General features: G+C 42.6%; 2 protein-coding genes across 3 annotated transcripts; one reads left to right on the plus strand and one right to left on the minus strand.

The window, feature by feature from the left end:
* Positions 1-1,041: 1,041 nt before the first annotated feature.
* kdf1a (keratinocyte differentiation factor 1a) lies at positions 1,042-4,710 on the plus strand. Of its 2 annotated transcripts, none has more exons than XM_085291215.1 (4): positions 1,042-1,171; positions 1,752-2,782; positions 3,191-3,265; positions 3,973-4,710. In XM_085291215.1, the coding sequence occupies exons 2-4, from the start codon at positions 1,771-1,773 to the stop codon at positions 4,056-4,058; spliced, it is 1,173 nt and encodes a 390-aa protein (XP_085147341.1). In that variant the 5' UTR covers positions 1,042-1,171; positions 1,752-1,770; the 3' UTR covers positions 4,059-4,710. The 2 variants fall into 2 exon arrangements, with proteins under 2 accessions (XP_085147341.1, XP_085147340.1); XM_085291214.1 differs by having other exon boundaries at positions 1,124-1,452.
* A 2,592-nt stretch (positions 4,711-7,302) lies between these two features.
* On the minus strand, positions 7,303-8,596 carry nr0b2a (nuclear receptor subfamily 0, group B, member 2a). The gene is made up of 2 exons (XM_085290325.1): positions 7,993-8,596; positions 7,303-7,877 (listed from the first exon to the last, which is right to left on the minus strand). Exons 1-2 carry the CDS (start codon positions 8,525-8,527, stop codon positions 7,636-7,638), a joined length of 777 nt encoding a protein of 258 aa, XP_085146451.1. The 5' UTR covers positions 8,528-8,596; the 3' UTR covers positions 7,303-7,635.
* Positions 8,597-12,982: the final 4,386 nt, after the last annotated feature.

The following is a 12,982-nucleotide window of genomic DNA, read 5'->3' on the forward strand; positions in this document are numbered from 1 at the left end:
CTTTTTATGGAGGCTAATGAAATATTCTTCATCAAGCTTCACTCGCTTTTTCTACTCACTATGTGTTTATACACCACTCTGCATTTAATCATTAGTTATTATGAATCTTTGGCTCTCCTCCACAGTGTGTCTGTTATCCTGTCTTCCTTCCCTCATCCCCAACTGGCCACCCTCCCTGAGCCTCATTCTGCCAGACGTTTCTTCCTGTTAAAAGGGAGTTTTTTATTTCCACTTTCACCAAGTGCTTCCTCATACAGGAGTTTTCTGTCTATTATTCTAGGGTATTTACTTTAGAGTATAACGCACGTTATAAAATTTTACTGAATAATGATTTCTTGTTGTAATGAATGAACTTTAAACTGAGCTACATGTGTAATGTTCAAGCTGTTCAATGCAGACTACAGATACCATGGCAGTGCCAGGATTGTGAGTGATTGCTGAAAATGTTGAAATGTACTCACTCACTTTTTATTATTATTTGTAAATATGTGTACAAATGGTTGGTTTTTTGTACTGTTTTTATCAATAAATCTCAGCAACAAAGGAAATACACCCATGTGTGTTGATTTCTCCCTAAGATGGCAAACTGAAACACTCCAAGTTTCCTTGTGGCTCAGGAAACTAACCACTCCAAGTTGGTGACTTTTGGAGATTTATTTCCCTGGATGATTGAGAATGCATCAAGACGAACACAAAAGGAAGTTCACAGCTTTTAGCAGCTCCCCCACCCCCTCATTCACACACCCCCACTCCCCTCCAGAATTCTCAGGTAACAACCTAATTTACATATGAATGACCAGCCAATTTAGCTTCCACTTGGCTGAAGCTAAAGCCTAGCTAAACACCTACCAGCCATTTGGCTGGAAGGCGGGTTTTAAAGGTAGAAAAGCCAAATGGCTGCTCTCGGGTTAAGAACTATTTAATAATTCACGAAATGCGTATTTAAACATTTTTAAACTGAAAGAAATCCGACACATTTTTATGGAATTTTTAAAAAACAAACAAACAAACATACACGTTATTATGCAATAGTTTCCCCTCGTATCACCCCCCGCCCCCTCTTTCCTCCCCACATCTCTCGTTCCGTCCCCTGCACGTTCAAATCCGCCTCGTGTGACGTCACGACTCACCTGTGGGTGGGTGTAGGATCTGGGATTAGCTGTAGCCGCAGGTAATAGCCAAACATTGGGAGACTCTCGGCAACGCAAGACTGTAAACTTCTTTTCACTGAAAGACAAACGACCTCGATGAGCTGAGCTGTGTTTTTCCCCTCGGATTGCCGGACTCTGTTTTGGGTTTGCAAACTTTGCTTAAGTACACAAACCTAAAAATCTGTAGGCGGTTTTGTTTTCTCCGTTTGGAGCGTTAGTGTAGTTTTTTTTCTCTCTCTAAGACTTCCGCACTTTGCTCGTTGAACAAGTTGTCTGGGATAAAAGTGTTTCCTCTTATGCGGTAAGTGGACGATTTGCAAGTAAAATGGAAAAACAGTTGGATGTTGAATGAGGTTTGGTCTCACCTTTTCTCCTCCGCGCGCACTATTAGGCAAGAAAAAAAAAACCAAGGGTGCGACGAAAGTTATTGTTAAGATAGAAATCAGAGCACTCAGCTTTATTTACACTCTCCGAGCTTCATGTTAGGTTACTTTACTGAAAGCTATGTTTTTCCTGCTTCAGCTTTAAATGCAGCTTAGTTCAATGTGTTTTGGGGGTTTTATGGAGGTTGTACTAATCTGTCCTCTCCTCCTCCTCCAGGTCCCAGGCTTTTTGAGCCATGCCTGGCCACAGCACAGGGGCTCCCCGCCACAAGTACCCCAACTCTTGCTCTAGGGCGGACAACCATCGACCCAACCGGACTATATCCAGGGACAGCACGACCAGCCAAGACTCCTACAAGGATCCTCATGGGGAGCAACTACGAGACCACTCCCGCTATTCAGAGGGCAGGTATGGTCGAGGAAGAAGCCACCCTCGAAACGGCACAGGAAGGGGTTCAGAGACAATAGGATTTATTCCGGGGTCGGCAGACAGCGTGCCGAGCAGCAGGCAGTCCTGTGGCTCCTGTGCCTCTATGGGCTGGAGTAGCTGTAAGGCTCTTATCTGTTGTGTTCTCACCTGTGGATTTTATGGCACCCGGGAGCCCTGCCTCCCCGTTAACGAGAGCTCCACAGACCATACCCCCAAAACGGTCGGTGACCCTCGACCTCCTAACGGCATAGCTATGAAAACCCCTGGCATGTCTTTGGAGCCCAATAATAAGCAGCCCAAGACCCCCAGATTGCCCCTGAATGACAGTTTCCGTTACCCAGATGTGCACATAGCAGGTCAGAAGGTAAAGTACCCAGTTGCTGACCCCAAACGGGGTCGCGCATCAGGTAAAGGGGATAACCAGCGGCCGGTCAGCAACACCAGCCTTATATCCTACGAGGACTACGACTTGGATGAGCAGAGCGACAAAGACATTGACTCTCTGATCACCAAGAAGCTGCTGGAGCTTTACGCCCTGCATCAGATTGACCAGCTGGCCAAGTGCACCTCTGATTCCTCCTTCTCCCGCAAGACCAACGAGATCAGCGAGCTCATCTACAGCATCGCTCAGGACTACAACCTGGAGGAGCAAGAGGCCGAGTGCAAGCTGGTGCACGGGGTCATCCGCATCAGCACGCGGAAGGGCAAAAGGAACAAGGGCTACCTGTCGACCGGGCAGCATCATAACAGCAGGAGGGACGGGACCCTCCCCGACAGTGGCAACGAGACCATGACAAACACCTTCATGAGCAGTGATTGTAAGAATCTTTTCTTTTCTTTTTTTCTTGCTAGAACTGTGTAAATATTTATAATGCACAAGACAACCTTGCTCACCAGCACCTTGCAGCAACATACCAAATATACCAATCATCTGACCCATCTTTTCTTAATGACTCATAGAGTCTGTTGGAACACCGGCTGAAGCTCTTTTGTTTGCCTCGTAGCTGCGAGCTCTAAAACTCCAGGTATTTTACATGCAGTAGCCTCATAACAATCGCTTAATCTGAGGCAAGTCGATGCAGGTGCGGCGTCTGCTAAACTCAAGCACGATAACAGAGATGACCGGATGAATTATAACGTTTGCTGGATCTCTGTTTGTTTTCTCTTGCCTGCGTTCATTTTGTCTTGTCTTTGTTTTTGCTTTGTTTTTTTGCCTTTCGCTACAGTTCCAGAGGTGAAAGTGTCGGAGCAGACGCCATCAGACGAGCTGGCGAGAAAGATGAGAAATTACAGCGGGCGAAGTGAGTGCATGCGCGGGGGTGGTGTGTGTGGGGATTTCCCATGAGTCTGTCTTCTTTTGGTTTCGTGTGGAATTAAGATACTCGGGAGTAAATAAAGTAATTCTGCTTGACTTTGGCAGTCCATCCTGGGCATTTGGGTGTAATAACCAGCCTGCTCTGTGTGTGTGTGCTGTAGCTGTGCAGCTGTAGGCGTTTTCTCACCTCCTCCTCCTCCACCTTTCAGTCACATCCCACTCTCCTAGCAGTGAAAGCACCGCATTCCTGCCCTTTTTCCATTCCCTGCATATTCTTTCACCTAACACCTACCTATCTGCCTGCCCTCCAGCTCCATGGTAATGCTACACCACCTGCTAGATGAGCAGATCAAGTCACATTAAATATATGTCACATAATGTTCCCAGATCTGCTAAGTAATTTCACCAACTTGGGTTACAGATGGATTACGTAAACTAGGCTCCTCTTTTCTCTCTCTCTCTCTTGTTGTTCGGTGAAGAGGTTGGTAAAAGGACGGGTGTCCTGTTACATGTCTGTGAATGAGGGTACGCCACACCGTGTTTTCACAACTTTAACTCTGTGTTCGGGGAACGTGTCCGGGTCCTGGGTTTGTCCAGGTTTTTTTGCTTAAGGATAAATGAAACTAGAGCTATGCTTTTTAACCTCACTGCATTAAACAATCCTTCCTTTTTTTCCTTTTTGTCTTTTTGCAGCATATTCCTCCAGCACTACTACGGCCTACTCGGCGTACCACCACGACGCTGAAACCTACTCCTCAGGCGCTCCTCTGATTCTCTAAAAGTCAAACAAAAACAATGAGATGTAGCCAGTTACATGGGCTATTTCATCCTCCTGCTGTTACCAAGTTGAGCACCTTTTACCCCGGGTGGTTGTACTTCTGCCTTTAAGTGGTCCAGCTACTACCTGCTGTTTTCAAGCATCTTTATGTTTCAAGCAAAAGACCCACTGAGGAGACTCTCCCCCCCTATTTCCCCTCCACACACACACACACACACACACACACACACACACACACACACACACACACACACACACACGTTAGGAGATATAGGTTTTTATGTATTTTTTCTGTGCAGTGTTTAAAGATGAAAAAAGTGACTCCACTCAACAGGATGCCATAGGAAAGAGGCAGACGTTTGAACAGAGCCGTCCTCGTTCTTGTTTTTATCTTCATTTTTTTTGCTAGCTGTTGTGCATGTGCCGTATGTGTGTATGAGCTTGTCGACCTCCTGCCATTTCCCCACAACCCTAAGACATGAGTTTTTTACCTGAAATTTGTATTAGCCATATTTTGTAAATACCCTTCTGTTGATGTTACTTTGTGGTTTTTTTAAAACCATATGTGGTGTTTGTCCACATTTTTATTTTATTTTATGTTGTTAGCTACTAAGTCATATTTTTAACAAAATAATAAAAAAAAAACAACTTCATTCCTCTTTATGCTTGTGTTTATTCAAAAGTCTAAATCTGGAAGTCTTTCTCTCTCTGTATATAAAGCAGCTCCATTTGTTTGGCAGCAAATGATTTTGCTCATGTATATCAACAAGTCTTTACCATCACGAGCTTCTCTGGCACTCTCTCTTCAGCCTATTTTTTTCCTCTTTATCTCTGGGATTATTGTTGTCAGGCTCATCTCCCCGAGGTCACTGTGTTACAGCAGGCAGGCTTTTTCCGCCCTCAGCAAAAGAAGGAACTCGTTTGGCTGGTTCTTACAGAAAGGAAATAAAATCCACGGCTTTGTCTTTGTCATTTATGGCAAAGGCGAAGGAACAGTGCAGAAAGTCAGCCTAATTTTCTTGAAGCGGTTCAAATTTGGGTTAAACAGATGAAGCTGCATCTGTCAATAATCATTATCTTTTGTTTATTTTAGGAGCCTGTACAGTTGTTTCCAGCTGTGACTTACTGCTTTAAAACGAGGGGCGGGGGGTTAAACCGGTAGCCAAAATTGCACCGAGAAAACGCACAAACAAAGTTACTGAAACTATTTTGTTTTTATTCAAAACCCAGTAAAATCTTGCATGAAGACAATTACACTTCCTAACTATCTGTTCTTCAGCGCCACACACACAGCTTTTTTGTTTTAGGCAAGTTGTTTCTGTGTGTGTTGCATTTGGCCTGTGTAACCCCATTTCCTCTGGCTCACTCCCCCACCAGCACATTCCTGTTTTACCTGTATGTAGGTGTCATGTAAAGGCTCACAGTTTCACAACTAACATACCACAGGACAAGACCAATCGTGAGCTTGCTCCATAAGTGATGCAGCCTGCAGATCTCCAAGAACCAGTCAAGAGTTTCCCGTCGCAGCTGATTTAGCCTTTTAAGTTTTTCCTCGGCTGCTTTCAGGTGCTGAACCTTTAAAATCACTCCGAGTGAGGCTTTTGCACTCATAAGGGTTTGCAAACGCAATAAAGTTCAGGCTCAATTTTTATGATTCTCTCTGTTGGGAAAATGTGTGACTTCCACAGTTTTCCATGAGAGGGGGACAGAGAACCATTAGAGAAAAAAGAAAGCATTACGTAGACTGCGTATAAAACTGTGCTGCCACATTTAAACATAGTGTCTCCATCCTCAGGTCAAGATACATAACTAATAATAACATGGATATATTTATGACCCCTGATAAATCCTTTCTAAGCTGTCATTCCCCCACCTATTCTATAATGAATAAATAAATAACTGTGTTATATCCCCTAAAAGCTCTTTTTTTGATTTCCTCCCACCAATAGAATCATTTTCATGCTCTCCAGAGATTCATGCAGCAATCTAAACTCAGTGATTTTGGTCCACACTGACATAATAAGATCACATAGTTGCTGCACATTTGTCAGCTGCACATTCACGATGGAAATCTCCCATTCCACCATATCTCAAAGATGCTCAATATGATTGAGATCTGGTGACTATGGAGGGGATTTGACTGCGGTGAACTCATTTTCATGTTAAAGAAAGCCGTTTGAAATGATGTGAGCTTTGTCACATGGTGTGTTAACCTGCTGGAAGCAGCCGACAGAAGACGGGCATACTGTGGTCAAAAAGGGATGGCTGCGCTCAGCAACAACGGGTAAGCTGTGGTTTTTTAAACGATGCTCACTGGTATGGGTCCAAAGTGTGCCAAGAGAGTATTTTCCAGACCATCACACCACCAGCAGCCTCAGCTCAAAGCTGAATGTCGTTTCTGACATTACCACCTGATTATTGGAGCAAAAATTAAAACCCATCAGACCAGACAACATTTTCTAGTTTTCTATTGTCCAGCTTTGGTGTAGCTTTATTTTCCTGTTCTTAGCAGACAGAAGTGGCACTCAGTGTGGTCTTTCTGCATCTTCTTCTTCTGCTGCTTTTAGTGCTGTCAGAAAAGCTCTTCTGCACAGCTTGGCAATAATAATAACTGATTATTTGACTTGCTGTTGCCTTCCTGTCAGATCGAAGGTCATTCTCCTCTGACCTTTGTTATCAACAGGACATTTTCACACAGAGAACTGAGATATTCTTTGTAAATGCTTTTTTTCTTCTATTTTTTTGGCTTCGTTAAGATCTTAATTTGTTAAAGCAGTGTAAAATTCTTTATTCCTATTATTTTAATATGTTCAGATACTATTTGTTTTTCTGTAATACAGTTATCTAAACCTATTTTCAAGAAAGTCTACTAGCTGTTAATTTATTTAAAATCAATAAGCACTCATGTTAAATGTAACATGTAAAACATTTCCTGACATTTTAATGCAGAGGTTATTTAGGTAAAAATGACCTTCTGCTCTGCCACCTGAGCTACAGCCACCCCATCACCCCAAAATCATCCTTTTACTCCCATTTTCAAGGTATTTGCTTTTTAAGAGCTCTGGCAACAACAAGAATTTAATGTGTCATGTTGTCCTGCACATATCACTGATGGGCCTGCCAATGGAGTGCAGGGGTCAAATGTTCAAACCAGACTGTTAGTACCAGATGTTCCAGCTGGTACATATATTACAAACTTCCCTTTTCAGGTGACCGACACACAATTTCACTCTTCATTTGTGTAAAAAAATAGATTTATTTGAAAAGTTTTGTAAATGCAAACAATAATTATTTACAACAGAGAGCTCCCGTCATGAGATCACGCAAATACATGGGCAGTAGGTACTCTGTCCTAATGTAGAAAGTCAAATCCAGTTCAGTTGGACGAAATCTTGTCAGACTGGGCTTCAGTGACCTCGGCATCATTTTCAGTGTAAGCAGTTCATAACCCCATCTTCAACAATTCACAGTTTTTGTTTTCTTTGAGTTTTGTTTAATAGTAAATGTGTTTTAGAGCAACCCACCATCAGGCAATCCTTCATTTCACAAAGACGGAAAAGCTCTAAAATCCACTGCTCCTATCTGCAGAAGAGCATGTCCACCAGCAGCTCCAGCAGGTTCGCCTGTCCTATCACAGGCCGGAAGAAGAGTTCAGTGATGAGGCTGGGGGTGATGCTCTGCAACACGGAGGCTGTGAGGAGGATTTGAGCAAAGCGGTCCCCGTCCCCTGGGTGGAGGAGCTGAACCACCTTGCTTAAGGCCTGCTGAGCTTCCTGTTGCAAGCCTTCCACAAACAGGGCTGCCTTCAAATCTGGTACGTCTGTCGGTGGAAAAACAAAACTGTAAAGTTACATGAATGCTTAATATTGCACACCATTATTAAACCACTGAAAACTGACCAGAGAAAGCTGAAGCTGAACACTTCGAATACATACCTGGATTAAATATCGTGGTCCCTTTGAGGTATGCGTACTCCTTGGGGCTCAAATCCAAACTCCAAAACTTTTTGAGGCAAGACACGAGTTTGCTGACACCGGCCATAGTGGGCTGCTCCCTTTCCACCTCAGGGTTCTCAGGTCTGTTCAGGAGGATCTTTTTCAGCATGCTATCAGTGGGGATGTCCATCACCTCAAAGTCCACGTGCTCTTGGGCCAGACCCAGAATGAAGAGTGGCGCCCAGGAGCTTTTCAGAAGGGCGAACTGGTCGTTTGGAGGCAGCTGGTTAAAGGCGGGCAAGTTTTTCATGAAATTTAGGGTTTTTACCAGAACCGCCGAAGCTTCTTTGCAAATCTCCGACGGCCTTTTCAAGCACACTGTCCGTCGCGCCTCACATTTGCATCTGTGACGCACTGAATTGTAGCTGAAGTTGCCTTGGCTTGGTCTGCTGCCATCCATTTGGCTCAGGATGTTGTACAGGATAGGATTTGAAGTCCTATCACTGCTGGTTGAACAACAACACGCGCTGTCCATTTTAACCGAGTCACAGATTGTGTGGGCAGTTAAATGAATCCTCTCGCAGGATGGCCTCTTCACGCGCTTGTGAGCACAGCTGCTGCTGCTGCTTGGAGTCTCCCTCTATTTATAAGGCCAGCCCAACCTGCTTTAGTGGACTTTGACTTGTCAATACGTTCCATATGAAAAACAACTGTGTGTTCTGCCAGGTGACTGGAACAACCCTGGGAAACTGATAAGCTTTTCTCAATGAAAAGGAGCTGCTGATGTAAAGTCTGGCTATCAAGAGGGCTGGGTCTTATCTTGTAACCGGTGTCATTAACCCAGGCAGTACCAAGCTACCAAGGACTGCAAAAGTAATCAGCCCCACAGTGAGCCCCTGCTTGCTGCTAGCTCACACCTGTAATACTGGAAACAGGCCAAAGTAGACTTGGGTCACTGACCTGCGAGATAACTTCAAATAAAAGAGTAAAATCCCAGAAGACAATTTTATTTTAATACTCTAATTTAGTAGAAACTGGTTGTAAACAGCCACCTTGGTGTTATTGTCTTTACCTGACAATGTAAAACATCCTGAGGCGACTGTTGCTGCGATCTGGCACTATATAAATAAAACCGAATTATTTGGCAAGGAATCTTGACTTTTAAACAAGCTGAGTTATTACTATTTATATTGTGATTTTAACCAGAGGAAGCTTTATATAAGAGAAGTGTAATTCAGCCTCCTCCAGCTCACAAGGGTTGAAAAGTTGGACATGTATTTGATAGAGCAGACATTTATTTTCACTGCCACATTGCAATGTAAAGACTACAAGCATCCAGTGAAAACGCAAATTCTGCACAAACCTGTGAAGAAGAGCTAGAAAACCTTCTTGTGTGCCACAGGACAACCTTGAATATGGTTCTATTTATGGTACAGAAATAGCGTTTCAGCACTATCACACACTGGTAAATGGACTTTTACTCGCATAGATCAGTTGAAATCAAATTCAAACTGCTTTCTACAGTCTCACACATCCACACAGCACTATTATCTGTGCCTAAAACACCCACTCACACTCTAATGGATACATCAGGGAGGACTCAGGATTCAGTATATCACCCAGGAGTACTTTGACACCCAGACTGGTGGATCTGCAGCTGCCCAGTGGTTTTTATTGTATTTCATGTTTTGTATTTGTAACGGATGTTCCAATGAAAAGACCGACGCCACTAAAAGTCCAGATCTCTGGCAGTCTCGAGAATCCCTCCCTCCTGTAAAGATTAATCTGTAGTTTGGGAACAGGCAGAGATAACTGGTTAGTAGATCACAGGTCAAGCTTTGTGAAACACGGGGACTTACTATTAAAGCAGGGTCAGGTGATTATGATGATTCTGAGGCGACTGGAGTGGGTGCGTAGCCGTTTATCTATTAGCTGGAGAATCCACAGCATCTGTGCAAAATGACCGCTGAGATATTTCAGCCTGCACCCAAGAAGTAGACTGCACCGTACCTGCAGCCCTCCAGCTCTGCCCCATCCACTCAATAAGAAAACAAGAAACGAATGTGTGAGAAACCGCTCTACTGACACAACTGCTACACACGTTTTTTTTCTCCCACCACCCCCAAAACAATTATTTTTCACAATTAAACACAAAACCACCTGCATAAAACTGTTATTTATTGTTTGTTATTGGTTTTACCTTTGTGAGTTTTATTTTTGGGGGATTTGGTTTATAATTTGAGGCTTAAGTGTTTTGTTTTTTTCAGATGTATGTAGGGATTTACTTAAAATTGACCTTGGAAGTTATTCATTTCATTTCAAGTGTTCTTTATCATTGTGTGTTGAGATAAAATTGGAAATTGTGTGTCTTATATCTTCACAAATACACACACACAACTATTTAAAAAATATTCTCAAGTCAATATAAAAGAAATCCAGATCAGTCTCCTGTGTACTGTGAAGGGAATTTCCAGCCCTGGCTGTGGTGTGCAGACTTTACGCTGATTGCCCTGATACGTGCTGTACTACTGTACTGCAAAAAAAATCTAGTAAACATTTGTACTGGCCATGGCAAATTATTGTCCCCATGAGGTTGATCTTACTTCAGTCTGTGACATTCGTATATCTCTTCATATATCAAACTAACTTTTATGAATTTTCTTTTCAAGTTTCTGAAACTTGAAATGAGCACAACAAACTCCTGTACGTGGAGTTCATGGTGTCCGTAACATGTTGCACACTTTTCCACTTGTCATTTAAATGCATTTATCCTATTTTGTTATCTACCCCGTACCTGGCACCGAGCTTTGGGGCCGATAAGAAAATGATTTTATTATCGTAAGAAATAAACAAACAACCCAATGTGGAAGACCTCTGGTTTGAACATCCAGTGCCATGAACTATAGACAGTAAAACATTTATGATAGTCAGTGATCCCGGGTGCCACCATATATGATGTACCATCCTCGTTATTTATTGTTATTTAGTGACACATTTGCCAAAAAGCCTGACAAACCCAGAAGCTTGAAACTGGAAGTTTAAGAGGAGGATCTGAACTGCAGGGTACCTGTGTCAAGGTCAGTCCATAAAGTGAATGACCGCAATAAAGAGATTACACACCAGACACAACTGGCAGCGCCAGTCACCGAATATTTGTTTTATGTTATCAATGCCTTTACTCATTCCTTGAAAGAATACATGAAAAATGTTTAACAGCCCTGTTTTTTTCCCAGGGTGATCTCATTATGATGGACAGTATCATATCAATCATATGGGACACGATGTCCGTACTCACAGAAGCCTAATCGAAATTGACCACAGCTTCAAAACACGATAAGATGCACGGGGTTATCTTCAAGAGCGCGCTCCCTTCAGGGAAGTGACCTATAATGCACTCAGCAGCCCTCAGGCTTCATCAAGCATGCTGACAGTTGTAAATGGTTTTGATAAGGCCCGTGTTTATAGAGGTTTGGAGCAGGCACAGACGGGCACGGAGGACAGACGTTTATCTCTGCCAGGACAGTAAAACGAAACGTCCTTCATACTATAAGTAGAACAACCACTGTGTTCGGAGTAAAGGGAAGCAAGATGGTGATGATGTCATAGACAGGAGCTGAAGACTGTTTTCCTAATATCTTCAATATTCATGCACCTTAAAATAATTTATTAGGACACTTTACTGTAATTGCATTACTGGATTTGTGGAAATATGAGTCGCTCAGACTCATCTTCACAGTTTTCCCAAAACACTGACTGACTGAACTTCCACTGCTTCCAGTTTTTTCAGGCCACTGAACGTTCCGTGCTACCACGTGGGTGCATGATGGACGTCATGTGTTGAACATGACTTTTGGCCTTGACCTACTGCTAATACAGAGGTTCATTTGCCTGGTTCCATTTTAATAAGGTCATCAACCCAAAGATGATTCACACAGGGTGGCCTCATGGGAACACGTACTCAGGAGACGAAAAAGACCCCCAGAATCACTCAATTAAAATTCAGATTGAAATTGCATTTATATACTGTCATGAATCAAGCAGCCAGGAACACACAGGCACAAATGTAATCTTAAAAAAAAAAAAAGAAAAAAAAAAGAAAAAAGGGTTTTATTATACCCCCAAAAAGGACAAGATGATTACAAAAATTCAAAATAACAAAAATAAAGTTTTTAAGAACCAAGTGGGCCCATAAAAGACTTTAACTTAACGCTACTCAAAAGTCACTTAACAAAAACATACCTCAACAACCTGATCTGCCCAAATGAGAAACAGCTCCAGTTATATAGCAAATGAATAAACCATTATATACACCAAAGGTGAAAACTAAAGAGATAACAGCTAACCATCATTCAAGAAGAACCCCATTCCCCCTGCATGATCACAATAGATGGTCCAGTCCACTTTATTGGCTTCTGCATTTAAACCAGCTCCACCCTCAGCCTCCTCTTTCAGCCAAACCAGGAAGGACTGGAGCGGAGGTCAGGTAACTCAGAAAGAGCAGAAATATAATCAATATAACATACCTATATAAAATAACAAACAATGCAAAGCAAAGTCTATGCCACCATTTGGGCTATAGCTTAGTGCTGTCATGCATTACAGGTAAACTCAAAATATCAAATTAGTTAACTTATGATCACAGAAGCTTTAGAGCATAACATAAACATAAGACAAAAGACCAAATGAATATTACCTAAGTATCTCAGTTGTGTGGTTGCATGCATCCATCACATATACACACTGAACTTTAAATTGCAGTGAAATAAAATTTTTTAAAGATGTTTTTGATGTTTTTTGTTTTTGAAGCCCTTCAGTCTCAGATGCCATCTGATGTTTATGGGTCTGCAGTTGGCACCAGTAACAGCCTTAATTTGGGTCGAGGATCATCCAGCGTCTTGATGGACAGTCAACTGGATCCTCTGGCTGAGTGCTTGTGAAATTTTTTTGGGTCTTCCACTTGACGTTTTTGGTCCATAACGTTCAGGATCAT

Source organism: Mchenga conophoros, linkage group LG11 (genome assembly GCF_057382185.1).
Source record: "Mchenga conophoros isolate Kocher_MC1m ecotype Shallow Benthic linkage group LG11, M_conophoros_male_GT1.1, whole genome shotgun sequence".
In the NCBI taxonomy this organism is placed as follows: Eukaryota; Metazoa; Chordata; class Actinopteri; order Cichliformes; family Cichlidae; genus Mchenga; species Mchenga conophoros.

What these genes read in the sequence shown, in the direction of transcription:
- kdf1a (XM_085291215.1), top strand. Translation starts at nt 1,771, where the DNA reads ATGCCTGGCCACAGCACAGGGGCTCCCCGCCACAAGTACCCCAACTCT. An exon ending in CACCTTCATGAGCAGTGATT is followed by an intron (nt 2,783 to 3,190) that starts GTAAGAATCTTT and finishes CTTTCGCTACAG; the next exon opens with TTCCAGAGGTGAAAGTGTCG. An exon ending in GAGAAATTACAGCGGGCGAA is followed by an intron (nt 3,266 to 3,972) that starts GTGAGTGCATGC and finishes GTCTTTTTGCAG; the next exon opens with CATATTCCTCCAGCACTACT.
- nr0b2a (XM_085290325.1), bottom strand. Translation starts at nt 8,527, where the DNA reads ATGGACAGCGCGTGTTGTTGTTCAACCAGCAGTGATAGGACTTCAAAT. An exon ending in GACCACGATATTTAATCCAG is followed by an intron (nt 7,878 to 7,992) that starts GTATGTATTCGA and finishes TTCCACCGACAG; the next exon opens with ACGTACCAGATTTGAAGGCA.